This window comes from Bos grunniens, chromosome 12 (assembly GCF_055505025.1).
Source record: "Bos grunniens cultivar Pamir isolate PY7600 chromosome 12, Bosgru_T2T1.0, whole genome shotgun sequence".
NCBI lineage: Eukaryota > Metazoa > Chordata > Mammalia > Artiodactyla > Bovidae > Bos > Bos grunniens.
The window spans coordinates 31,219,734-31,246,173 of record NC_141176.1 but is presented as its reverse complement, the minus strand read 5'-3'; the positions used below and the strand labels follow the sequence as shown (position 1 = coordinate 31,246,173).

Genomic DNA, 26,440 nt, shown 5'->3' with positions numbered 1-26,440 from the left:
ACACCCATAGCTGATTCATGTCAATGTATGGCAAAACCCACTACAATATTGTAAAGTAATTAGCCTCCAATTAAAATTAATTAATTTAAAAAAAATTAAAGATGCTTGCTTCTTGGAAGAAAAGTTATGACCAACCTAAACAGCATATTAAAAAGCAGAGACATTACTTTGCCAACAAAGGTCCGTCTAGTCAAGGCTATGGTTTTTCCTGTGGTCATGTATGGATGTGAGAGTTGGACTGTAAAGAAAGCTGAGCACTGAAGAATTGATGCTTTTGAACTGTGGTGTTGGAGAAGACTCTTGAGAGTCCCTTGGACTGCAAGGAGATCCAACTAGTCCATCCTAAAGGAAATCAGTCCTCAATATTCATTGGAAGGACTGATGGTGAAGCTTAATACGTTTTACGAATCAGAGTATTAGAGTTTTAAAATCATTTTTAAAATGTTCTTTGTCAGTAATGAGCCACACTGTGTTAGCGGTCAGTGCTCATGTGGTTGCCTCCTCAAGCTCTAGCCCCACCACCTCTGGGGACTCTTGATGCATTGAAGAGTCCAAGCTGGAGGCAAGGAGAGGACAGGAGAGGAATTTCCTGAGAACCAATTTAATGTATTACCTGTGTCCTGAGAGCACATCTCATGCTTAGAGTACCAGTTCCCATCCTTGGATGAACACTGGAACCACCTGTTTTTTTTTTTTTTTTTTTTTAAGTACTGATGTGTAGATCCCATTACAGACATTCCAGTTCGATTGCTCTGGGGATGAGGTCCAGACATCAGGGTTTTTTTTTAAAGCTGCCCAGGTGATTCTAATATGTAGAAAAATCTGAGAATCACTTAGAGCATCGTGTTAAGTATGGGACGGAGTGCCATGACCTCGGAATAATGAAGTACATCATGGGTACATAGATAGTTGCCATGGTTATGCTGTCTCCAGGATAGATGCTGACTTTAATTTGCTGGTGAGGTACTGGGATCTCCTGAAAATGGCCTAAAGCCCATCACCGTGCTGTAGGAAAATGGTCCCAGAAGAGGGGACAGGAATGGAAATGTTACATTGAGCGTTGCCTTTTGTTTGTGGATTTCATGTAAACAGACCTGGTAGATTTTTCTGATTAATTAAGTCTCACCTAGACACCACATCCAGGGACTTTGAATTATATATAATGTGCAGACAATGCAGGCATATGTAACGGTAACGAAAATATTCATTATTATGGTTGATGCACTCAGTGGCTATTAACAGTAATCATTTAGACAGAGGCACGTAGACCAGAAGGCCACATGGTTTTATGGCAATGAACTAATCATAAATTTTTCTTTTTTCCCTCCAAATGTAAACTTCAGCTGTAACAACTGGATTTCTTAGAGAGCTTCACCATCATTAGTTAAAAGACCTAGGTCAACGGGAACCACAGAATTTTTCCTAATTGCAGCTCATGCCAGCCAGGAAGATTATTATTGGTCTCCAGTACTCTCCTGTGCTAAAGCATATGATACAGGCTGATTAATGAGACCTTTCTTCCCTCCAGTTATAACTGGAAAACAAATTGCTTCTGTAGCTAGAATGAGACGGGCTTCATCCAGCTAATAAGACCATTCCCATCTGGAGAAAAATAGAATCCATTTGCTTAATAATTCTCACATAACATCTCTTCTGCCTAACTTGCAAATTATTACTGGAATGTCACTTTTCACAGAATAAAATTGTCCCAAACACTCCAAGAGGATTCCATCCAGTGAGTCCTTCATTCTGCCTGAATGTCTCAACGTTGACTCTCTGCTCAAGCAAACCCTAGCAATCTGTGGTTTCCAGAGTGTGGTCCAGAAGCCACCAAGGGGACCTTGCAAGCACCGCACTGGTCCCATTCACCTGTCCATTCTGCAGCAAGCCACACGCTGCTGTCCTTGGAAGACTCCCTCCTTCAACCTGAAAAGTGATCCTGGGAGGGAAGAAAGTGGAGATTTAACATTAATCACTCAGTGGTTTTACCATCAGGAAGAGTTGGAAAATCAATGAGTGTTGTGAATGGAGAAGCTGATTCGGCTAGGGTGGTGGTCGAGCTGCGTGTAAAGGGAGTGTGTGTGTAGCCGGCTCTGCTTGCTTCCCTCCTTCCTTTCTTTCCTCCTCCTCTCTCTCTTTCTTCTTTTTCCCTCCTATCCTCTCTCCCTCTCTCCTAAACAACATCACGTGCAATTTCAAACTAATGGAGAGATCTCTTTTGGCTTAAGTCTGCTATATACTGGTGTCCGCTAGTCACTTCTGTCACCAGTCTTCCTCTGGCAAAAGAATCTTGTTTGACCCCTTTTCCAGAGAAAGATCAGCTTAACAATTTGATGTCTCCTCTGCAGAACTGATATCGACCCACGAGCTTGAAAAGAAAGAATTAGAAGAAAACTTTGAAAAGCTGCGGCTGTCATTACAGGTTAGTATTTCCTAACTCTGACTTTCAGGCAATGGCAGCAGACATCTCTTCCTGACAGTTCTTCCTGTCTGCAGGCATTTATGTGGCACCTGCTGTGTACTGGATCCTGCACTAAGCAGTGGAATATGGGGGATAAATAAGACCTAACTCCCTGCCCTTAAGGAGTTTTCTGTCTGCTCAGAGCTCATCCTTGCACAGAATGGATAATACCATTGGTGCCACGGACTGCTCCCCATGTGCTATGGTCAGAGCCATGTTTAGGGGAGGGAGAGGATTGGGGGCAGGGTATTCTAGGCAGGAGGAATGGGGTAAGAAGATTCATTCAGGGTAGAAGACACAGCAGATGCTCTGGGCATTGTTAAAGCAACTTCGATACCCTGGAGACAAAAGCTTCTTGCTTTGGGGCATCCCACTTCCAACCTACACAAAGCATGGGTCTCAGGTGCCAGGGGTGTTACCTGGCTTCCTTCTGGCCTTGAGGGGAGACTGACAGGCCTCTCAAATCACTTGCCTGCCTCTCCCTCCGGCCTGCCAGAGATGCCCACCCCCACCCCCCACCCCCTGGCCAACTTCTTCTGTGAAAAGCTGTTGACTGTCCCCAGGCCTAGGGAAGGGCTGTCGGAGAAGCCAGGGGGAGGTTGGTGGCCCTGCCTCCGTTGGCAGCTGTGGGTGTCCCAGTCCTAGAAAGATTACCTTTGAAATATTAGGGACACTCACATTTGGAGGTTTGGAAGGCGAAGACCATAACTCAAACAGAAAGGCGGGAATTTTGCTTTTTGGATGGCTCACTTTCCCCAGGCAGTGTTTCTTACACAGTGTCTGCCCTGCCAAGCAGAAAATCTAGGATTATGGAGTGTCACACTATTGAGTGGACTTTGCAAAAAATTTTAAATGCAGCTGCTTGCTGCATGCCCACCCCCGATCCATCGATCCATCAGTGGGCCCGCATATGCCCCCATACCCCTCATGTGGCTTATCCTTGGCAGGTTTACCCCAAACTGCCTTCTTTGTGTCCCCTACGTTCCACACTGTGCTAAGTCATTTCAGTTGTGTCTGACTCTTTGTGACCCCATGAACTGTAGCCTGCCAGACTCCTCTATCCACGGGATTCTCCAGGCAAGAATACTGGAGTGGGTTGCCTTGTGCCCCTCCAGGGGATCTTCCCCACCCAGGGATCTAACCCGCGTCTCTTATATCTCCTGCATTAGCAGGTGGGTTCTTTACCACTAGCGCCACTTGGGAAGCCATTCCACACCACCCAGATACATTACCCTAAGGAACACAAACCAGGAATGTAACAGCAGTACTGTAATGTATCAAAACCCCACAATAGTCCAAAACCAAAAGAAAGAGTTTTGTTTCATCAGTGAGTCTTCACTTTGCCACGTCACACAGTCATGAACCGTGCACATTTTAGTGGTGACTCACCGGCAGAACCCATTTGAGCTGGAGACTTTCAGGTAGCAGGTGGGTGCAGCTGCTTAAACCAATTTCCTTGGGCTAATGGCTACTAGAGAAACAGGTTTGAGTTAAAAGATTTGAGTTTGGGGCTTAAATCCCACTGTATCTCCTCTTAATAGATTTTAAATCATGGACAGTTACATAAGCTGTAAACATTAGTTTACTCATCTGTAAAATGGGGATAATACCAGTTCCTTCCTCAAGATATGAGCAGCTTAAGGGAAATAAATGTGTTGTTAACAAAGAAAACTAATCAATAGTCAATCTAAGAAAGAAATGGATAATTTTATTCAAGCCAACCTGAGGATGAGAACCCAGGAGACAATATTCATGTGGAATACAGTCATATACAATGGAATACTATTCAGCCCTGAAAAGGAATGAATTTTACCATTTGCAGCAACATGGATGAACTTGAAGGGTGTTATGCTCAAAGTGAAATAAGTCAGGCAGAGGAGGACAAATACTGTATGATATCACTTAGATGTGGAATCTAAAAAATACAACAAATTAGTGAATATCACCAAAGAAACAGAGTCTTAGGTATAAAGAACAAGTTAGTGGTTAGCAGTGGTGGGGAGGGGCCACATGGAGGCAGGGAGACAGAGTATAAGACAGTCTCAAGGATGTATTGTACAACATGGGGAGGATAGCCAGTATTTTTTAATAATTGTAAAATGGAAAGTAATCTTTCAAAATTGTATCTAAATTTTTTTTTATTTAAACAAAGACAAAAATCCCTGAGATTGTCCCACCTGTTATAGGTCAATGCATAGTTGTATAAATTTTTGAAATAAAAGATCTAGCATCAAAGTCAGAGAAGGCAATGGCACCCCACTCCAGTACTCTTGCCTGGAAAATCCCATGGACGGAGGAGCCTGGTAGGCTGCAGTCCATGGGGTCGCTAAGAGTCAGACACGACTGAGCGACTTCACTTTCACTTTTCACTTTCATGCACTGGAGAAGGAAATGGCAACCCACTCCAGTGTTCTTGCCTGGAGAATCCCAGGGACGGTGGAGCCTGGTGGCCGTCTCTGGGGTCGCACAGAGTCGGACACGACTGAAGTGACTTAGCATAGCATAGCATAGCATCAAAGTAACACATTGTCAGTGTACATGGTCCAACAGGGTGAGCAGCAGGTCACTATGACACCTTAAAGGATTGAGAAAGGAATCTTATCTCCTAAGGAGTTACCTTGCTGGCACCTGGAAAATGTACTTTTTTTTTTTTTTTTTTGGTCTGGTGAGCAGGCATCCCTGTGTCTTCTAAGGGGATCCAATTAATGCATAATGCAGGTACCCAATGCACACTGAAGAGGGGTAGTGGCCCAGATGGGCAGAGATGGTATTTTATGTTTAAAATTTTTCTGGTCATGCCTTAAAAATAAATACATTTCATCATGTGTAAGGTGTATAGAGCACTAGGCAACAGCTACTTCTTTATAATAGTTCCAGGCAATGTCACATGTATCATCATCATTATGGTACCATAGTAATGACATAGGAGGCAGAATCCTTCAGGACCTGTTGTCACCGTGTTTAGTGGGGTTGGCGGGGGCGGGGGGGGCGGGGTGTGCTCGGGGCTCGGGCAGAGCAAGGAGTCAGGGTCAGTTTGACAGCTTCTGGCTTGAACTTTACAAATACAGAGAGTTCTTCTTTGAGATGGATTAATTGTCCTTCTTGAAGTCTGGGCCAGGGGTTGCGGCTAGAGGCCAGACTAGACACCTCTCTGCTGATGGTTTGCCTCTGTGAGGTTGGTTATTGAATTACTAAATGCCCCCCTTGCTGCAGGCTTCTTGTTGGGGCAGAAGCGAGACGGCATTCCCGTCTCAGAGTCAGGTCACCTGCTTTGGGCACCCCCCGCCCCCCACACTTTCTGTGCAGCAGCAACATTCACCTGTCAGTGTCTTGTGGTCCGTTCTGGACAAGGCACCAAGGTGGGGAGACAGTGGGCACTTGGGGGCCTCTCCCCCTGGCATGTGATGCCCTTTTTGTGGGACCCAGTGGGGCCCCCCTGACCTCACTGCCCCGTGAGGAGCAACCCGGGCAGGGGGTGCCTCCCAGGGGCTGTGTCTGTGAGGATCGAGCTAGATGTCTCATGCGTTACCTGCAGGACCAAGTGGACACGCTGACCTTCCAGAGCCAGTCTTTGCGGGACCGAGCCCAGCGCTTCGAGGAGGCTCTGAGGAAAAACACAGAGGAGCAGCTGGAGGTACCATGAGCTCTCAGCCTCCTAGCACCCTGCAAGCCTGGTGCTCCCCCAGCATCACCCCAAAGACAGAGCCCCTGTGCTGATCTGACTCCAGAGCGACAGCGGTTGGGGCCTGCCAGGATTTTAAACATACATCCATAGGCACCTGTCCTGAGTCAGGACAGCTGTGGGTTCTCCATCTGAGTGTTATTCTTGCTGCATTTCACAGGGCTCCCCAGCCACTGTCCATGAGCCCCTGGGACAAGCTGGACCTGGAAATGCCTCTGCCTCACCCTTACCCCCACCCCAACATCTCATTCCTTCCCAACCCCAACTCCACAGGGAGGCATTGCTGAAGGTTGAAGGTTTCTTTTTCCAGAAACCCTGGCAAAATTCCTTCCCTCTATGTAGGGTTGCCAGGTGAAATCCATGACACCCAGTGAAATGTGAGATAAATGAGCTTTTTAAATACGTCTCCTACAGTACAAAAAAGTTGTTTATGTTACATTCAGACTTAATTGAACATCCTGTCATTTTATTTGTCACATCTGGCAGACTTACTCCAACAGTTCTTTTTGCACAATGCCTTTTTAAACTACTTTGCTCATTTCCTACGCAGGGTGTGGAGCGGGCGGGGCTGACCATGGGCACAGGTAGGGACCTGTACCAATCTTTGCCTGTGTGTTGAACCAAGTAGCCTGGGCGAATGTTAAAGGCCAATGTTGAATTTAGTGTTTTTGCCCACTAAGTTCCCTTGGGGGGCTGGGCTGGTAATATCCAGCCACCCCAGTATCTGACATTTCAGGGACTGATGGCCTCCCCTCTTCTGCTCCCCATGAAGCTGGATTTTTAGTCTCACTCCCAGTGGAAACTCCTGGGCATCTTTATCAGGGAGGACTGTGAGCATTCTCGCCCACCTGCCCCTTTGCTCTTGTTAAGCTTGTTAACAGAGACTAGATTTCACTGAGTTCACAACACTGGTGAATGCTGGGCTTTGCCGGGGTGCCTGGGAAACAGCTCCTTACTCTCTGCCCCTGCAGATTGCCTTGGCTCCTTATCAGCACTTGGAAGAAGACATGAAGAGTCTGAAACAGGTGTTGGAGATGAAGAATCAACAGATACATCAGCAGGAAAAGAAGATTCTTGAGCTGGAAAAGCTGGTGAGTTGCCTGTAACCCTGGGAGGCCCCCATAACTGGCGTGATATTCCCGCTGCCCTTGTGGGTGAAAGGATTAACAGTGTTTGAGGGAACACCCAGCCCTTACCTGTCCATTGCTTGCACCTGAGCAGAAAAGATCACAGATGAGGCTCCAGGCCTTGTTTTGGGAGCCAGGAGTTCAGGAATCTCAGACGTGGCCTCGTTTGTACAAGTCTAGAGCGCATCTGAGTCCCTGTCTGCATCGCCATCCATCACTGTGAACTGCTAACTTCTCCCCTCCCAGGGGAGGACGTGCAGTGAGCCTGCATCCGGGGGGCATCGCTGATGGGCACCAGGCACTGTGCAGACACTTTGTGTCTGTTCAATAATTCCGACAGCAATCCACTGAGTGGGATTCCATTGTCAAGAGTCTCCTTTTACAGATGCAGAGATGGAGGCTTAGGAAAAGGTCTTATCTCATCCAGAGCCAGTTAGTGGCCCAGCCCAGGCAGGAACCATGAGCCAGAACTCCAGGCCTCGGCTTCCACCGGGTTCTGGCTCCCAGAGAACTAGCAAAGGGCGTGCCTTTCGGGGAATAGAGCGCTCAGAGTTCACTGCCAGACCCTGTGGGTACAAGTGTTGCAACTGAGATAGTAGTCCAAAGTTAGCAGCAGGGAGGCCTGCCTCCAAAGAGATACTATCTTGATGGGAAGGTTGGCCCAAGGGACTCATATAGAGTCATTTTTTTTCTTATCATTATTTTTAAATTTTTGATACTATAGAAGGAAAATATGTGCATTATAGGTAATTATAAGATAAAAATAAGGAAATTAAAATGCCATATTTCTACCACTGTTAACACTTTCTGAAGGCTTTCCTCCATACAAGTGTACACACCCCAATAAACAGCACGTGCACACACACACACACGCATGCACTCACACACACACACACACACAGATTTTGCATCCTGCTTCTTTTCAGTTAGCACATCTTCAACTCACCATCTCAGTAAGTGATCATCTCCTCTTAGCTTTTAAAGTTCTCTGCATGTCTCGGAAATGTCCTGGCAGCTGGTTTATCCAAACCAGGAGCTGGTCCCAGACCACCTGTTGCATTCAGTCATCATGTCTGCTCTCCTGATCTAGCACCATCCTTCTCTGGGCATCTCTAGCTGCACAGATGCTTATCCGTTAGGATGGGAGCAGATGGGGCTGTGAGTGCCCATTACAGCATCCTGGGTGATGCTGGCGTCCTGGGACCTTCCAGCAGCTTAGCTTGAAGGCCAGTGGGGCCAGCTGAAGTAGACAGAGCCCTGCCCCTCTCAGCCCTGCAGCCCTCCTCCTCCAGGCTGGACTGTCTGCATCCTTATCTGGTCAACCAGCAGCCTCTGGGTTTATCAGGCTATTTTTAGCCCTGCTCTAGGCACTCTGTGGGCATGCAAGAGTTCATTCCAGAAACCTTTCCAGGCAGGGGTGGGGGCAGGGAGAATTGATTGAATCACTTCCCATTTCCTAGGAGGGCTTCCTTGGTGGCTCAGATGATAAAGAGTCTGCCTGCAATACAGGACACCCACATAATATCCCCTGGATCGGGAAAGATCCCCTGGAGAATTAAATGGCAACCCACTCCAGTATTCTTCCCTGGGGAATTCCATGGATAGAGGAGCCTGGCAGGCTGTGGTTCACAGGTTCGCAAAGAGTTTGGACACAACTGAAGCAACCTAGCACACACATGCATAGTGAATTACATATACACAATTTATGTGTGTGCCTATATTGGATTCCTGTGTAGAATACACTTCTCATAGTGAGTGTCTCCATGCCCCTGCCATTGTCAGAGATGAGCCATGAGCACCCCCCAGGGTCCAGTTTGGCTGGTGGGTCCCCTGGTTCTCCCTATCGGGTCCTCCGCCCTGCACTGGCACCTCTGGCAGTACCTGTATGCACAGCACGACATTCTGAATTAATGGAGGGATGAAAATATCAGTAATGTGGACACTTTCCCTCCTGAGGCTCTGGGCAGCCAGGAACGTGCAGCTCAAGCCCAGCTTTGCCACGAACAGAAAATAACATCCTCCTCCATGGTGGTTATTCCTTTGAGACTTAATGCCCGCTCTCTGTCCATGTGTCCCCATGGCCTGAGACCTAGCTGAAGTCGAGCTCCATTCTAAGATGAACTGAGAAATTCTTTTTTGAAAAGACTGTGAAGAACTCCCGCGTAGGGTGGTTAAGGAAAACCACCACCCCTCCGTGCATCGGGCCGAGGCATCAGAGTGGAAGGACTGGGCTCTAGCCAGCTCTTCAGCAAGGCTCCCACGCCCGCCTCATCTTTGTTCCCAGGAAATGCATGCATGCTAAGTTGCTTCAGTTGTGTTCAAGTATTTGCAACCCCATGGACTGTGTAGCCCACCAGGCTCCTCTGTCCATGGGTTTCTCCAGGCAAGAATACTGGAATGGCTTGCCATTTCCTTCTCCAGGAGATCTTCCAGACCCAGGGATTGAACCTGGGTCTCCTACATTGCAGGCAGGTTCTTTACCACTAGCACTGCCTGGGAAGCCCCATAATTCATAATATATACCAATATATACACACAGACATATTATATACCTACATATATATAAGAAAGATATACATATATATATATATATATATATAAAAAACAGTACTTTTAGAGTGCACTCTGGTATTTTTTATTCTGTTCTTTTGTTTAAAAAAGCAATGCTGGTCACATCCCTCTAGCCTGGTTTTATAGCTGATGCATTGCAAACTGCAGTTTGAAAAACACTGTTTTAGATAATCCTCCAAAACCCAGAAGCCAAGGGCACTGGTCTGTCATCTCCCCCAGGGCCTGGCTGCAGAGCTCTTGACACTGCATCTTTTATAGGCAGAAAAGAACATTATCCTGGAAGAGAAGATCCAAGTTCTCCAGCAGCAGAACGAAGACCTCAAGGCCAGGATCGACCAGAACACCGTGGTCACAAGGTAGGTGGGCCTGGGTGATGGAGCCTCGGAAGCGCGTGTCCCAGATAGAATAGCTTTGTTCCTGACCTTGGAGGGCTCTGCTTTTGTCCTCGCTCCTCCGAGCCCCAAGGCTTTCCCACGCAGGCTCTCCGCGCTCCCCACGTGGAGGAAACCGTAGAACACACTGCTCTGAGCACCCAGCCGATGCCCTGGCTCCACGGAGCACCCTCTTTGGTGGAAAGGAGTGGGGTGGGCTAAAGCGTATGGCACAACTGGCAGGGGCGGGGGCAGGAGCGGTGGGGATGGTGGAGGAGGTTTTGGAAGGGCTGCCAGCTGGGAGTTCCAGGCTAAAGAAAACAGCCATGTGAGCCAGCCGACCCTGGGCTCCAGCAGTGGGGCCCTCGACTGCTGCCCTGGCGCTCGGCCAATGGCAGAGGGGAGCTTCCCCGCCGGAGGGCAGGAGGGAGGGACCCGGCCGTGCAGCCGCTTTCATCTCCGTGCTCCTAACCTGCTCCGAGGCTCCAACTTCTGGAAGGGAGGAGCAGCAACCCGGCTGCAGTGAGGACAGAGGCACAAAACACATCGGGTTCCTTTCTACTTGGCATCCATCAGCTGCAAACATCCATGGAGCATCTGTTAGGGCCGGGCCCCAGGCTGGATGCCGAACACTGGAGGAGGGACCGCTCTGGCCCCGTCCTCCAGGGCTCCAGCTCCAGCAGGCGACCAGATGCACTGCCCAGAAGGTCACAGCGCGAGCTGACTGCTGCCAGGGAGGCCCAGGGCGAGGGCAGGCTGCGGAGGCTGATGGCACCACCGATTCCCTGGGGCTGTCCTTATCGTCATCGCCTCTTATGTCCGCCGCTCAGCACCTCCCACATCAAGCCCCTCTTGCCTCTTCTTTCATGCCTGCAGCTTCTGCTCTGTCCACTGGCCACCAGCGCCTCCCCTGACTCAGGGCAGAGGGACTGTGGGCGAAATCAGGTGTTGGCAGAGAGACTCTGGGAGAGGATTGTGTGGGTGGGACAGGTGGCGATCATGTTTCAACCCCCGGGGTCTTGGTCCCTGAGGTCCACAGGAACCCACCACCCACCCCGTTCCCTGTGCGCCCCTGGGCCTGGCCGACCTCAGGCTCAGTGTCTTGCTCTGCCATTGCTATTCTGACTGTTGCTTGTTCCCACCACACCCCCAACCCCCGTGCAGACAGCTGTCGGAGGAGAACGCTAACCTCCAGGAATACGTGGAGAAAGAAACGCAGGAGAAAAAGAGACTGAGCCGAACCAATGAAGAGCTGCTATGGAAGCTCCAAACCGGGGACCCGACCAGCCCCATTAAACTGTCCCCCACATCCCCTGTGTATCGCAGCTCCTCCTCCGGGCCCTCCTCTCCCGCCAGAGTCAGCATGACACCCAGATGACGCCACCACGCTGCGGGCCGAGCTGCGGCGCCCGGTCCACGAGGGCTCCCACCCGCGGGGAGTGGTGACCGCCACGGGCTGGCCCGCCTGGCCCCGCGCGCATGCCCAGTCGCTACGTGGCGGCCTCCCATGCGCGCATGCCCAGTCGCTGCATAGCCGCATCCCAGGCCGAGCCCTCTTCTAACCCTCATGTGTAGGACTGTCCCGGGACGGGCACTTAGGAACGTGTAAACGGTAGTGTCTCATGTGCAAACGTTTGGCCATAGTCAGAGCCAAAAGAAGGAAATGCCAGTTGTCCTTGAGCAATGAACTTTCACTGCAGAATTTCAGGTTAGTTAACAAACAGCTCAGTTTTGACTCTCCATTGAATAATCCTTGTGTACTGCACCGGTATGTGTGTATATTTAGATACACGTATATACACATGCAGCGGTTCTGAATTGCATTTTTTATAACATGAAGTGCTGACGTATTTTGGTGACGGTCAGCAGTTTTCTAACTCGTGCCTAAGAATTATTGGGAAATGAAAATGCATTTCTATCTACCTTCCCAGGAATATTTCTACCCAAAATAGAAAAAGGAAAAAAAAAAAAAGATACAGAGAAGAAGCGCCTTTCGACCTACCACCATGTGGTACTCTGTTTAACACAAACACCAGCCATTCGTCGGTAACTACCTTTGAAACAATCAGCTTCTTAGTCAACATGACGTGAGGTCACTATTACTCCATCCACAGATTTTAATTATCGACATTCCTGTCCTGAGTGGATAAGGGGCAGCAGTGAGAAACCCTGAGGGGGATGAGCAGTTTTGCAGATGTTAACTCAAGACCAGTGGATCGCCTATAGTCTTGTAAACACAAGTTTTTGCTTTTTTCCTAAATGGCATCTTGGAATCCATCATTCGGCTATTGCATCCTTGGGAAAATATGGAAGCACATGACCTTAGAGAATGAGGGTGAGAATGGCCTTGGAGTTTGCCAAGACTATTCACGCTCCATCCTCAAGAAGGAAAATTGCTGATAGAGGCTGTATTCTGACTAAGCGTAGAGGAGAAGAGCGTCCTCTGGCATCCTGTTTGATGTGATGCTATAAATGGTCAACCTACCAAAATACGACCCTCAGCCCTATTTCATTGCCCCGCCCCACTTCAGTTAGGTTCTGTAACCCAACCTCATTCTTGTACATTGAGCAGCTCAGGGGTTCTAGCAGGGGCTTCCAGAAAACCAGTTCTTTTGTCCTGGGGGGATCAGTTCCTGGTTGTGCTAGATCATTGCATGACCTCCCAGAAACCCAGGTGTCTTTTTCTGCTGGATGGTCAAGCTATACCACAGCTAAGAGAGGTCTCATCTTTGGCTCAGGAGGTTCTTCCAAAGAGAGGAGCCCCAGGAAACAGCCAGCCAGTGGTCATAGGCTTCTGGACTGGCATTTGTCTCCTAAATGGATTAGAATGGGGAAGAGATTCCTGTAGTGCTGTGGACCATTAGAAGCATAACACACAAAGTAGTTTCAGCCATTAATACAGTGGTGATAATGACGTCTTTACTGTTCGTGACGAAGACTCTATACTTTTCTCCCCAAGGCCCCTCAAAGTGGTCCTGAGCACAAGACTGATTCTGAGCAAACCCGAGATAGGCAGACTTATGTAGATACGCTTTGTGGGGCCAGAGTCACAGAGCAGGAAAGAAACGGCTCAAGAAAGGGTCCCCTGGCCCAGAGCCCCTGCCTGCTCGTGGCATATGTGGCCAGCATGAAGACAGACCTGGTCTGTGTTCCTTGCATGAGTCAAGCTTGGGCTTCCTGGCCTCCCATACATCTCATTTCTAGCAAACCTCCAGGTTTTTGCCCATCCTGGGGACATAGACAGGAGATACCCAGTGAAGAAACATTTCTTTTTCCGTTTAGTGGGTCTGCATGATGCTGTGATGTTGAGTTGGGCATCCCGTTAGAGTAGATGATGCCACGTTGACTAAAATACACGAATATGTATTCTTTTAGCAGGCACCACCTGCAGACACAGTAGCTCAGCCCTCCGAACTAGGAACTGCTTCCATAACGGCACCTGCTAAATGCAGTCACACAGCAATACAGATGTCAGTGTTACGTTAGAATGTGGTCTGGTGTGTTAGCCTGTTGCAGTCACAGTTGTAGTGGTGTTAGAACCAAGTAATCCCCCACTAGGTGACTAGAGCGTGGCTCTAACCATCCCTGACCTTGGGTACCTGAGCTAATTCCCACAATGCCCTGGCTTCCTTTCCTTGTCATGGACGCCCATCATGTATGGCTCCTATCTCCAAACTCTAGGGGCAGCAGTGCCTCCCCCACTTCACCTCTCTCTCCCCGACTCCCAACACTGTTAGGACTTGGACCTCTGTTTCTCTGGTGTCCACCTCCCAGGCTGGAGCTGTTTCCACAGAGAAATGCTACAGCCTCCCCACCTGTCTCGAGCAAACCCACCCAACCTCACCAACCTCTCCTTGGCGTGTGGGATGCTGTTGGTGCCCTGCTCACCCCCAGCCCACCACACGCCCTGTGAGGTTCCGGCTGGGTGTCGGAGTGCGGACAGGCCATGGAGCCAGCATACTTGGTGACCATCTGAAGGGGGTCACTCGTTCCTTTTTTGGCCCCTGCGGTTTCTGTGTTGCATTATTTGTGTTTGAAGCATATTAAAATGAACTTGAGGGACTTTCTGTGATATGCACTTGATGTGACCATTGGCCTGGCCCCCCTCAGGCTTCAGGAGGTCAGGAGTGGACTGGGAGGCCCGAAGGCCAGGTTCCCTCTGTGTGCATGCCAGGGTCAGCTGGTCATCACTGAGTCTTGAGACCCTTCTGCTCCAGTTTAGCAGGGTCCCTGCGCCCAGCTTGTAGCCTGGGACTTTCAGCAGTCTTCCCCCAAGCTTTGGGGGCTCGGTGGCTCTGCTCCTTGTCTTCAGGTAGCCAGGTTGGACTGGAGACCGTCAGAAAAAGGACACAAGAGATCAAGTACAAGCCCCTCACCGTCAACTTCAAATTCAGATGCTGACCTGACTTTCTACCCTAAATGGGCCTGGTCACTTTGTGTCTGGGTGGTCACAGAGTTCTCCTCTCAGAGTGGCCAGGGGGCCACTGGCTCCTAGCATGGGGGCCATGGTCACAGCACTTCCTTGTCCTGCGCTTTCTCATGCCTGCGGGGTTCACGGGACCCGAAAAAGCACTAAGCCAGGACACTCCTTTAACCTGAAAGCATTCGACCCCTCCCACCCCCTTAATACGGGCTTTCAGGCTGGACTGCAGCCAGTTGGCAGGGGCACCAGGGGCCATGGGGAGACTCCAGTCAGTCTGTTCTCCCAAGCTGCTGCTGACCAGGAGCCCCTTGGCAGGTGATAAAGGCCCCTGAGTTACTCTGGACCCACCAACACCATCCTAGACCCCCTGGCTCACTCATGCCTCCAGATATTGGTGACGGCTGCCAATTAACGATTTACTCATCAACACATCCCAATCTGTTCATGTCTTTTGGCGCCTCCTGCCACCACTTTAATCAGAACCACCCTGCATTATCCTTCCCCCCACCATGCATCAGTACTGCCACTTAGCAAAGGGATGCTGGCGCCTGGCCCAGGGCCCCGCGGAGGAACCAAAGGTGGAACAGCCTCCTGGCAACCGAGAACCGTGTCCCCGACGGTTGCTAGGCAGCAGTCGAGAGAGAGATCTTCGAAGTCAACCACTCAGTCCCTGCTCTGTGGTCTCTGGGAGTCCACAGCGGCTCCCCCACTGCCTGGGAGGCGGGGAGGAATGTGGAGGGTGAGGCTCGGGTAGAACCAGGGCAAATGTGTCTCCCCTGCTGCTGGAGGTGAAGGCTGTTATGCTGTGGATGCATCTGAGAGCAAACCTAGCAGTGGGGCCAGGGAGGGGGGTGTTGGGTGGGGGGTTGGTGGATGGGACAGCCCTCCTGCCAAGCAAGAGGCAGGGCCTTGCCCACAGTGGGGGAGGGGGTGGTGAATCTGGGTCAAATGCTTAAAAAACATCGCCAGAGGCTAGAGCTAATTCACTTAAGTTTGCTAAATATCTTTTTTTCCCCATTTGTTTCCCTTTGGAACCAGTCTGCTTCTCTGGAACTTCTCTATAAACAAAAGCAGGACACTTGGGGTGTCTTGACCTACCAGCTCGGTTTTTTGCCCCCTCAGCGTGAGGGATGAACAGGTGAATTTGTCCCCGCTTACGTGTCTGGGTTTCCCAGCGCAGGCATCACGCAGGATGGAGAGTTGTCTAAGTGGGCCCCTCCCCTCCCTACAGGGTCCCACCTCCCCACAGACAAGCCAGCCCATGGGCTTAGCTGCTGCTGATCGGTTTAACTGCATTCAAATCTGTGCAGCACAGCGCATCAGCAGGCGCTCAAGAGGCAACCGCAGGGATTCAGGGAGTAAAAGTGTCAAAGTCCGACCCCGTACCTTCTCTCTATCCGCCACTGCACCCCTCCCCCGACACCCCTTCTCCCTCGCAGTCCCAGATGGGTGTTGAGAAGTAGGCCAGAGACTGGCTGCATCAACAGACACACTGTCTGCTTTATTCCCTAAGCCTTGCTCACATCGCATTTATGGCTTCATGGACAAGCTTAGATGGCAAAACGACACGATGCCCCTTTGGAGAGGGGCGCACAGGGGTACCCCCCTAATAGAGGTCCCCGCCCTCCTGGCCGCCTGGTGACTCAGCAGTCCTGAAGGAATCCACGTGATTCCTCCCCACTGCGGAGGCCGGGCTGTCGGGGGCAGCCTCTGACTCACCAGTCGAGCTTCTCCAGGTGACTGCCCAACCCCCGGCCTCCAGACGGGAGTGGCTTCAGAGGCCCTTGTCCGGGTTTCCTGGGAGACTGCCGGAGCCGGGTAGGGGGCTCTCCAGGCGCCCGTCTCTAGGTGGCGGCGTGGCGCCGCGGCACCGGCCTCTCCCGGCTGAGGGGGTCTCCACGTGTGGACCCGGCCAGGTCGCCCCCAGGTCCGGGGGCTTGGGGGCAGTCAGCCCACCCAGATTTCAAGGGCTGGGGTTCGGCGGTGCCTGCAAGACAGCACAGGACACAGATCGCCCTGGGGCGGGGGGAGGTGGTGGGGTGCTGGCTTGGGGAGGCAAGTAGGGGCACCCCGCCTGCGCGCGCTCCCGCCGTCCAGCCCAGGCGAGTGGCAAGCCGCGTGGCCCAAGGGTGGTCCTCGCTTGTTTGATGGTGGGCATGCGGAGGCGGGGTGGGGCGGGGCCTGTAGCAGCAGCTCCCTGCCCTCCTCTTAGTGAGGAAATGTCACTACGCATCTTCCTGCTGGGATCACACCGCGCCTCGGGGTCTGAGAATTGGGGCCACTCGACTGAACGCACCTTTAACGCAGAAAAACGCCTCCTTTCTCAAGTGGGGCCGGGGGAGGGGGTGATGGTGAGCGCTCAAGGGTTATAACAGTCACACACCCCGCCTTCCACCCCTGTCCTGCGAGCATGCCATCCCTGACGACGAGTGTGTATGGGGGAGGTGGAGGGCAGTGCGAGGCCAAGGGGTTCTGGGCACAGGTCGCGGGGCGGGGGTGGGTGTTGCTGCACTTGATGACAGCAGCCTCATTCCCCACCATCTGGGTGGCGGGGAGATCTGTGGGCCCCAAACCCGAGGCGACCTGGGAAGAGTGGGCAGTTAGGAAGATGATCCAGGGGCCCCCCTGGCTGCGGATTCCGCCCCCTCCCCAGCTGTGAGGCAACGCAACATCGGGCTATGAGATTCAAGAAGCAAAGACCAGGCTCTGAGACTCTCCAAGCCACACCCCCCAACCCCTCACCACCCTTCTCATAGCTACCAGAATTCCTAAGACCGCACTGGACAGCCAGGGCCGTAGATGGGAGTTTATTAGGATTTGCAGAAGCATGACGGGATGTACCAACAAAGTTTGACTTTATAACATGAACTATTATGGCATCAATGTACCAGCAAAACTGGGATACAGAGCACAGGTTCACATTTTTAAAAGGCAATGGACAACGTCTACTTTTGTCCTTAAAATAAAAATGGGGCGTGGGGGTAGGGGGAGGTATGGGGGGACGGCGAGGGGACCAGCAGAGGCCAATCTGATTTGCAGTTAGCTGTCAGAATCTAAATCTAGTATTGCAATTATAAGAAACTATAAGAAAACTATTAGAAAAATAGAACATCAAACGAGCAAAAAAATATTACACAATTTACATAATAAAAAACACAATCCTCTTAATAATGGCTCCATGTTCAGTAGAAGAAAAAGTACACTGGAGAACCCACACACCTTCAGGTTTGACAATAAACCAACCCTCGTGGAGACTGTCACCCCTGTGTGCTCCTTAGACTAATCCACGCTTAAAGGCACAACGTAAGCAGGAAACTTATCTTAAATAGATATTATAAACTTCTCCAATGGAAAAATAAGTCCCAAACTTAAAAAGTTTGTCATCAAGAAACACAACATCATACACACCTTGTTAATAATTTAACAAGGCCTGAATGCCTCTTCCCAGCCATGCTCCCTGACCCTGAGAAATCTCATTTGGACTTCAAGCCGAGGTCTCACGGTGGAGTGTTCAGCCAGCAGTTTGGCACGTTCACAGGGTGGTCCTGGAGAAGGGGGGGCTCCTGAGAACTGTGCCCCGAGACCCCTGGCTGGTCCACTTCCTCTTGAAAGAGCACTGCCACCCAGTGAAGCAATGGGCACAGAAAGACTGGATCATAGTGATGAACAGGAAGGTCAGTTGACTTTTTTTTCTTTTTCGCCTTAACCACCCATTAGGCATCATAACTACGATGATGAGATACGGAGTGTTTGTAGCTTCTTGCACCACTGGATCAATAAAGCATTTTGTCCCCCAAAAAGTCCACAAGAGTCTGATAAACTGTACATCTCGCTCCCACTAAGGAGCCTTACATAATGCTCTCATTACCAAGGCAGACAGATATTAATATATTTTAAATTATACATAAAATTATACACAACACATATTTAGTTCCATCTGAAGTTGAATTCACACACCTGCGTGGACATGCCCCAGCCCTGCCTCTCTGTCCATACTCACACACTGGGGCGACGGGCCGGCATGAAGCCGCTCCCTCTGGTCTCCATGGGGGTGGTTCTCAGGGGTCAACAGAACAAGCGGCTCTTAGTGTGTCAAAGTGGAGTGTCCACCCCTGGCGCGGGGCCAGGCCTCTTCTCTGCAGCAGCGAGGCCCCCGAGTACCCGTGGGCTCACCTGCAACAGGGTGGGGCTTTTACAAGCTGTGTCCACACATCCTGTGCTGACGGATCTGCTTCCAATGTCAGGCTAGTCGCCATCCTAGGCAGGACCCAGTCAGCTCACCGTACCTGCCTGGCAGTGGGGGTGGCGGGGAGGAGACCTAGCCCAGCCTGGGTTCCCATTCCCCACCCCCCCTCACCCCATGCACAAAACAGCAAACACAAGCGCAAGGCTCCTGCTTGCAGCCCTCCCGGTGAGAACAGATGTGACCAAGGGGCAGAAGGGAGTGACAAGGGCCCCGGGGGGCTCAGGGTGGGCAGAGAAGCCCCACAAGGCTGTAGTCAACCTGCGGGTATCCAAACGCCACGGGACCAGGTGGTCGATCACTTGATGGAGACCGAGGGGCTCAATGGAACAAAACCCAAAGCGGGGGAGATGCAAGTGATGCTGATACTGTATCAACTGAGCAGCAGTCGTTCGACCATGGCTCTATCACACCCCCCTTCTGGGTTTCTAAAAACTCACCTGGCCCAAAATCAGGGAGGAGGTGTAGGCAGCGGGGGTTGGGGGCTGTGCAGGGTCCTGATTGCCCCCAAAAGGTCCCATCCCCACCCAGGGGCTCACGTCTCCCCCGCCCACGGGCCCAGCTGATTCTCCAGAGACACTGCGCCCCTCACTCTCCCACACAGGGCCCGGGGGACCCCGGGTTTTCACAAGGTCACGCACGTGCAGGGAGGGGCCCACGAGTGGTGGGAAGGGGCACTTCCTCCCCACAAGCAGGTCTTTCCAATGTGAGTATTTGGGGCTGGTGCCCAGGGAACCGAGGACACAACATCCCCAGGGGGTGTCTCTGGAAAATAATAGCCAAGCCATGAAACTGAGTCTGGGCGGGGCTGAGATGTGAGACTGTCGGGCACTTCCAGTGGTTATTTTCTGCCTCTGTGTGTGTGTGTATTTATGTGGTATGTTATGTCTCTGTGTGTAATGTCTGTATGTGTGTGTGTTGTCTCTGTGTGTGTCTCACACTTTTGTGTGCATATGTGTATGTGTTATATCTGAAAAGTGTGCATATGTGTATGTTATATCTGTGTGTATATGTATGTGTATATACATATGTGTGTTGTCTGTGTATATACATGTGTGTATGTGTGTCTGTGTATGTACATATGTTGTCTGTGTATCTTGTCGCTGTGTATACGCGTGTGTCCATCTCAGGCACAGGAAGGCAGGCCGTGGTAACAATGTCTCCCATCCCTGGTGGGGATAGGACATTTCAGGGGCAATCAGGCCCCCCTACATGGCACCCCCCCACCCCACCTACACCTCCTCCCGATTTTGGGCTAGGTAAGTTTTTACAAACCCAGAGGGGGTGTGATAGAGCCACTGTCTGCAGACACTGCTCAGTCTCTTGGCAGCATGGCCCCCGCACAGAAACCCCTGGCAACGGTATGAAAGCCTCTCTTCACAAAAGCACGGGTCACTGAACCCCGTCCAATGACCCAGGGATCCTTTCCTCAGATGGAGCTCTGGCCCGGCGTGGAGGGTGGGGGCTTCTGATACCAATGGGGGGCATTTCGGCACAGCCCCTGGGCTCCAGGAGAGGAGGGCGACCATCTGTCAGGACAGGCTGCCCATGAGATGCTGAGACACACCTTCTCAGCTGGAGGACGAGGCGTGTAGCTGACTCAAGTGTCAGCTGTGCACAGTCTGCTGGGGGCGGTCAGGCTCAGAAATTTCAGCCAGAAATAAAAAAGTGAGAGAAACTCTACCGGCCACCTTTCCTGGATACCCTCGTTCCCTTACACTCTCCGCCTCGGTGGGGAACAGCAGACAACTCAAGCAGACAGGTGGCTAGCGGGCCCCAGGAGGAGAGCAGACAACCAAAACACCTCAACGAAATAAGTTAAGATTCATCAAAATAGGGTACAGCACCAGCTACATAAACCTAAATACTTTTCTTTGGAAACCCGAGCTTCGGGCTTTTGTCCCCACTTTGCAAGATTCGCAAGTGAGACTGTGAATAAAGCTCCCACGAGTGACCAGAGCGGACGACGAAGCCTGCAACCGGGGCTGGGCCCTCACCCACCTGGGCCAACCCTGCTTCACTCATTCTTGCATTTTTTTTTTTCCTCCAAGAACTTTCTGGGGCAGAGGGAGAAAAGCCAAGAGCCATCAGTTTATCAGGCTTCTTTCTACCAGTTTTGTGTCAAAGGGCAGAGGGAGAAGATAATGGGAGCTAAGCTTCACAAGCAGCATTTACATTTTGTGTGGAGTCAGAAATGCCAGCCCCCCTCACCTCCTGCCAACGCAGGCCCTTCCGTCCCCTGACTCCACTCTTGGGAAGGAAGGCACGGCCCACCTCCAAGGAGTGTCCCTGGGGCATTGGCAGGGAGCGCCATGTACACAGGGACACGCAGTCATCACGGAGGCAGGGGTCCGGGCCTAGGGTCACCAACCCGCAGCATCCAATGACACACAGAGCACGCGAGAGGGACAGCACGGGACCCCACACCGCCCCCTGCAGGCAGACCCCCACACCCTGAACGATTCAGGGAACGACTCGGCCGTTTTCCACATCACCATTACGCACTAGCTGGATTGCGTGGCGACTCACAGCCAAGGGACAGGAGGACTCCATGTGACGATCAGACGCATGAGGGGCCAGAGGCAGCTGAGGGGCAAGGGGGGGCTGTGCGCCACTCAAGACAAGAGGACACTGGCCTGGGTAACCTTGAGACCCACGAGCAGCAGGAGGGCAGGACCCCGCGAGGAGCCGGGACCATGGGGAGCACTCAGCTAAGCTCCGCTCTTTTGAGGCAGGTCCTACGGAAATAGTGTCACGTTCCAGTTACTCAGGACTCAGCCGAAGCAGCAGCAGGGACCTGCTGGAGGGCTGGCAGCGGGGAGCCTGGTCCCCTGGCAGGAGTGTGCAGAGTGCGGGCCAAGCCCCCTGCCTGGAGGGAGGGGGCGGTCACAGTCCAGCGACCCTCTGGAGGCAGCTCAGAGGGCCGAGCAGGAGGAGATGATCTGGCCTTCCTCTCTCAGTAAACTAAACCGCTGGGGCGGGGCATGGGCACAGCCAGGGGATAGACACCCGGCACCGGGGCGGCTGTCTGGGACTGGGCCAAGGCAGGGACGGGACCCGGCACGGCACCCCCGGGATGGAGGCCCGGGCTCCCGAGGTGACCTCCGTTCTGCCCGAGGCCGCAGCAGCCGGAGTGCCGGATGGGCGAGGAGAATGGCTGCCGTCCTTGTCCAGGAGGAGGCAGGCTGTGGCCAGTCCCGGCCCTGGCCAAGTGGCCCCACAGAGAGCTGCCAGGGGGTCGGGGCCACGGGCCACACGTGGACTGTGTTGAGCTCTGGGCGCGTGGGCTGGGTGGGGTGGTGGTGCAAGGTGCTGCGGGGGTCTCTCGGGGGCAGGCCCATGTGTCACTTGCAATGATCCAAGTGACCATCAGGAGTCCTTGAGGGGTCGGCGGCCAGGGTCGCCTCCTCGCTGTGCCAGAGACCGTAGCCAAAGTAAATGAAGAAGCCTGTGGGCCAAGGGCAGAGACGGGGTGTGAGTCCGGGAGGTGGCCCCGGGGTCAGGGCCTCACGAGAGGCCTCTGCAGGCAGCCTGCCCCCCAAGTAAGCCCACATGACTTCCGGCAGGGTCACCTCTACAGCTGGCAAAGGCAGGCGCATCTTTCTGGGCAGCCTCAAGCTTGGCAAGCCACTGGGGGGGACCCCTGGAGGGGCGCTGGTGCCTCTGCCTCATCCACTGCCCACCTGGCGGGGCGGCTGCCCTGCGGCCGCTGGAGGAGCCAGGACAGACCCTCCAGAAGTTGAGCTGGGTTTCCAAGGGCACTAGGGCTCCCTGGGCTCCTCACGCTGTCTGTTATAGCTTCTGTTTTTCCCATGAGTGGCTTAGACACCCAGGTCACGTGGGAATTCATGCAACCCACCAATTCAGTCATTCTGGTGAGTTTCAGGGGCCATGGGGGTCTGTGGTGGGACCCAGAGATCTGTGCCCCTAACTACTGCCCCCCCACACTGGCGGGGTGCCACCTTTGTGCCAGTGACAAGGGAGAGCAGTCCTGGAGCCGAGGAGCTTGTGGAGGGCGCTCAAAAGCAGGCATCCCCCACCTCTGCAGGGAGGCAGGGAGCTAACCTCCCTACCCCTCAGTCACTGGGGAATGGGGGTTTGGCCATAACTCAGCCTGAAGGCCACTGCTCTCATCAGGGGTATAGCCCAGTCAGGCCAGTCTCCCAGCCACCAGCACTACTGGGTCCATTTCTGCAGCTCAGGCTGCTGGAGGCCTGCAGAGGGGCCATGGTTGGTGCAAAGCAGGGCCAGGCCCCAAGGGGGACCTCTAGTTCTCCACGGGCCCAGCCAGTCCCTGTAGCCCAGGGGGCCAAGGGCGGGGCTATCTAGATGATGCTGTCTGGGGTGAAGAAGGTGGTGCTCTGTCAACAGCAGACTCATGGGCTGGTTCTTTGAACATTGAGCTCTTTCCCAAATAGACAGCTGGTTCAGGCAAAGGCTTTACAATTATCTACGAGGGAGGGAGGACCCACAGCCTACCAGGTGTTCCTCACTGTCAGAGAGAAAACCACTGACTACACGTGTTTTCACTGTGTTTTGAAATCGGAAACGGGGGCAGCTGGAGGATGCAAGCCAGCCAGCCAGTAGCAGAGAGGACAACGAGCTGCTGGGCATGAGCGGGGTGGAGGCGAGTGGGTGAGTGGGGGGCCTGAGAGATGCTGGGACACCACGTGCTGGTGACCTCGAAACCCACGCCTCACGTACCAATCAGCATCCACACAGCAAACCGGACCCACGTGCCGTGGTCCAGCTGCATCATGAGATAGACGTTCACGAAGATGCTCAGGACGGGAAGGACCGGCAAGAAGGGCACCTGCGGGGACAGGCAGCACAGCATCAGGTGTGACGGGTGGAGAGCATGAGACGGCAGAACCACCTGAGGGGCGCGCCCTCCCAGGCCTGATCTGGACGGGCGGGGCTGTGTGGGGAGGGGCTGAGTGCCAGGCCCCACTCCAGCAACCCCCATCCCCTCAGCACCCCCAGTACACCCCACAGGCAAACCCTCGCAGGTGGGAGTTTGTTCCGAGCGACACTAATTGCCACAGTGAACTTGCGTCTCACTTCTGAGCTTGCTGAACGATCTTATTATTTGTAGACTCTACGCCTGAAGAGGCCCTGGTCATCTCTGAGGCCTGGTAATGACACACGATCCACCAGGCAGATGTTTACTTATGAAAAGCTTACAGGATGCGGGGCACTGCCCCACCCAAGGGCCTGGGGCCAACCTTTCTCAGCAGCACTGTCTGTGCCCGGCTCACATGCCCCTGAGTTTGGCCAGCAAGCACCTCACTCCGCACACCCAGGCCTGCCGGAGCCCAGCAGAGCAGGGTGACCTCCTGCAGGAGAGTCAGGATCATGGTCTCCAAGGGGTGGGTCCCTCCAACTGTCAGGCTGAGATGTTTACCTTGAATGAGAGCTTGGTCTTGCTCTCGGGCTGCCGCCAAATGATGGCCGTGACCACGGAGCAGAGGAAGGCAGAGCCCATGAGTAGAAAGACTGCCCACAACTCCCCCTTCACCAGGGCGTCCTTGCCAAGCACAGCTGCCAGGCAGAAGGTGATGACCAGAAGTGCTAAGAGGGACAGACAGAGAAAACCACACTTCAGTCATTCCCCAGGTTCCCACAGACAGATCAGTTCTTCCCAAAACCCCAGGAGGGTTGGGCTCCATCTCTGCGAGCACCAATCCCAATGAGGGCAGAATAACTGACATCGTGGTCCCCCTGGGACCCCAAACACCACATAGGGAAGGGCAGTCTCTTACCTAGGAGGCTGGTTGAGATGTTCACGATCAGCCCGGAGAATTTGGAAGGCTCCGTATTTTTGGGTGAGAGTATGGTTTTCAAAGAAAGCCTCTCTGCTTCTGGTAAAAAGCCCGTCTGAGAATCGCTGCTGCTCACCAATTCATTCTGGTCAACTGGATCGAGCTCATCGCTAGTCCTGGCCATCTGGTATACCGTGTTGGGCTGCTCGGGCTGATATCTGTGAGGCAGCATATTGTTTAGCCATCAGATTAGGCTTTAACTCAGCAGAAGTACACACACCCTAACTCATAGTAAGCCTTCAAAGGGAAGCTGCCTAGGACACAAGGCATATAATGGGAAGAAGATGGTCAGAATGATACGTGTGTGTATGCTAAGATGCTTCAGTTGTGTCCGACTCTTTGCGACTCTGTGGACTGCAGCCCACAAGGCTCCTCCGTCCATGGGATTCTCTAGGCAAGAATACTGGAGTGGGTTGCCGTGCCCTCCTCCAGGGGAATCTTCCCGACTCAGGGATCGAACCTGTATCTTATGTCTCCTGCATTGGCAGGCAGGTTCTTTACCACTAACTCTCTGCAAATAGAAACAGAGGAGACCTGGGCCTCACTCCTGCCTCAGGGCAACACCTTCTTCCTTTTATGTCTCTGTTTTGAGGCAACTTGACCTCCACCATGAAACAGCCCAGAGGAAGATGCTAAGACCGTTTCTCTCACTCTGAAAAGCAGCACTAGCCCTTAAGATATGAGGCCACTCACAACAAAACTGCAGTTGTAGGAAGCTAAAATACAGACAGAAATAGAAAGCAATCATATTAGGATCCTATTCCGTGCAGAGAGCCAGAGAAACATGTCTGCAGGCTGATGGATTTGAGAAATTCTATTTGCATGATTTAATTGGATCAATTTATTTAAAAACTCTAAGTGCCTTGGGATAAATAACTCTCTAAAGCTGGGTGAAAGACCAACCCTATGGCATGATTTCCAAGACACAAGCCACCTGCAAGAGAAGCATTCATTCTAAATGAGGCTACTTATCTCCCCAGCCAAAAGGAACAGAGCTCCAATCTCCTCCACCAGCTTCAAAACACGCAGTCCTTTTGCATTATTCTGCATATAATCTACGAGTGAGTATGAAGATACTTCACCATTTTTTTCTTTCACTAACTCACTTAACAAGAAGGTTGGGGGAGACTCAGAGAAGATTGTAGCACTGAGCTCTTGGGAAGAAACACGTGGTCGGAAACACTAGCTCTAGCTGATTCTCCAGAGCCACTACTGAGGCTCAGCCCAGGGACGGTAGCTGCAGAGCATGTTAGGGATGGAATCCATGGCTTGGCAAGATTAAAGCTCTGCAAAGTAGGGGGCCTCTCGCCAGGAGACCACACTGGATGTCTATGCTACCTGAGGTCACCCCTGGGAGCAAGGAAGCAGAGCCCTGTCTCCCAGAGCAAAGGAAAATTGGAGCAGAGTTAGCATGGAGAGAGGGGTGCTGTGGCGGCCAGGAACCCCAGGACACCAAGCCCCGGCCCGGATCTGCTGTGTCATGGCCCTCCACAGGGCCGGCCCCATCCGGACGAGACTCAAAGCAAAACCTGGAGAGTTTTCCTGCACATTACCCCCAGCTCTCCAGGCCCTGTAACGGGACTCTCACCTCCACGGAAGCATCACAGTGTCCCTAGTTCTCCCCGTGCCCACCAGGGCCAGGCCCTAGTCTCCAGTCCAAACTGAGATCGTTACCCTCAGCCTTCAAAAATTCTGATCCAAAGATCCAGCCCCCAGCCATCAAGTTGATAACCTGTCTCT

General features: G+C 52.4%; 2 protein-coding genes and 1 long non-coding RNA gene across 10 annotated transcripts in view; 1 reads left to right on the top strand and 2 right to left on the bottom strand.

Moving 5' to 3' along the window:
• Window positions 1-14,274, top strand: part of MTUS2 (microtubule associated scaffold protein 2) — a 394,983-nt gene extending 380,709 nt beyond the window's left edge. For all 4 annotated transcript variants that reach the window (XM_086328484.1, XM_086328483.1, XM_086328486.1 and 1 more), the window contains 5 exons: window positions 2,349-2,422; window positions 5,997-6,095; window positions 7,115-7,234; window positions 10,100-10,197; window positions 11,377-14,274. In XM_086328484.1, coding sequence (XP_086184610.1) covers window positions 2,349-2,422; window positions 5,997-6,095; window positions 7,115-7,234; window positions 10,100-10,197; window positions 11,377-11,590 — 605 coding nt within the window. In that variant the 3' untranslated portion in view covers window positions 11,591-14,274. The remainder of the gene's footprint in view (window positions 1-2,348; window positions 2,423-5,996; window positions 6,096-7,114; window positions 7,235-10,099; window positions 10,198-11,376) is intronic.
• On the bottom strand, window positions 1,054-6,127 carry LOC147361609 (uncharacterized). Of its 3 annotated transcripts, XR_015137595.1 has the most exons (5): window positions 5,991-6,123; window positions 4,275-4,376; window positions 3,851-3,932; window positions 3,140-3,246; window positions 1,054-1,939 (listed from the first exon to the last, which is right to left on the bottom strand). It is a non-coding gene; the product is annotated as an uncharacterized LOC147361609 (long non-coding RNA). The 3 variants fall into 3 exon arrangements; XR_015137594.1 differs by lacking the exons at window positions 3,851-3,932; window positions 4,275-4,376 and having other exon boundaries at window positions 5,991-6,127; XR_015137596.1 differs by lacking the exons at window positions 3,851-3,932; window positions 4,275-4,376; window positions 5,991-6,123 and adding an exon at window positions 5,781-5,913 and having other exon boundaries at window positions 1,800-1,939.
• Window positions 14,275-20,501: 6,227 nt separating the features above from the next.
• SLC7A1 (solute carrier family 7 member 1) overlaps window positions 20,502-26,440 on the bottom strand; it is a 59,534-nt gene continuing 53,595 nt past the window's right edge. For all 3 annotated transcript variants that reach the window (XM_086328489.1, XM_086328490.1, XM_086328488.1), the window contains 4 exons: window positions 24,641-24,858; window positions 24,283-24,449; window positions 23,583-23,691; window positions 20,502-22,326 (listed from right to left, as the gene is read on the bottom strand). In XM_086328489.1, the coding sequence (XP_086184615.1) occupies window positions 22,223-22,326; window positions 23,583-23,691; window positions 24,283-24,449; window positions 24,641-24,858 (598 nt within the window). In that variant the 3' untranslated portion in view covers window positions 20,502-22,222. The remainder of the gene's footprint in view (window positions 22,327-23,582; window positions 23,692-24,282; window positions 24,450-24,640; window positions 24,859-26,440) is intronic.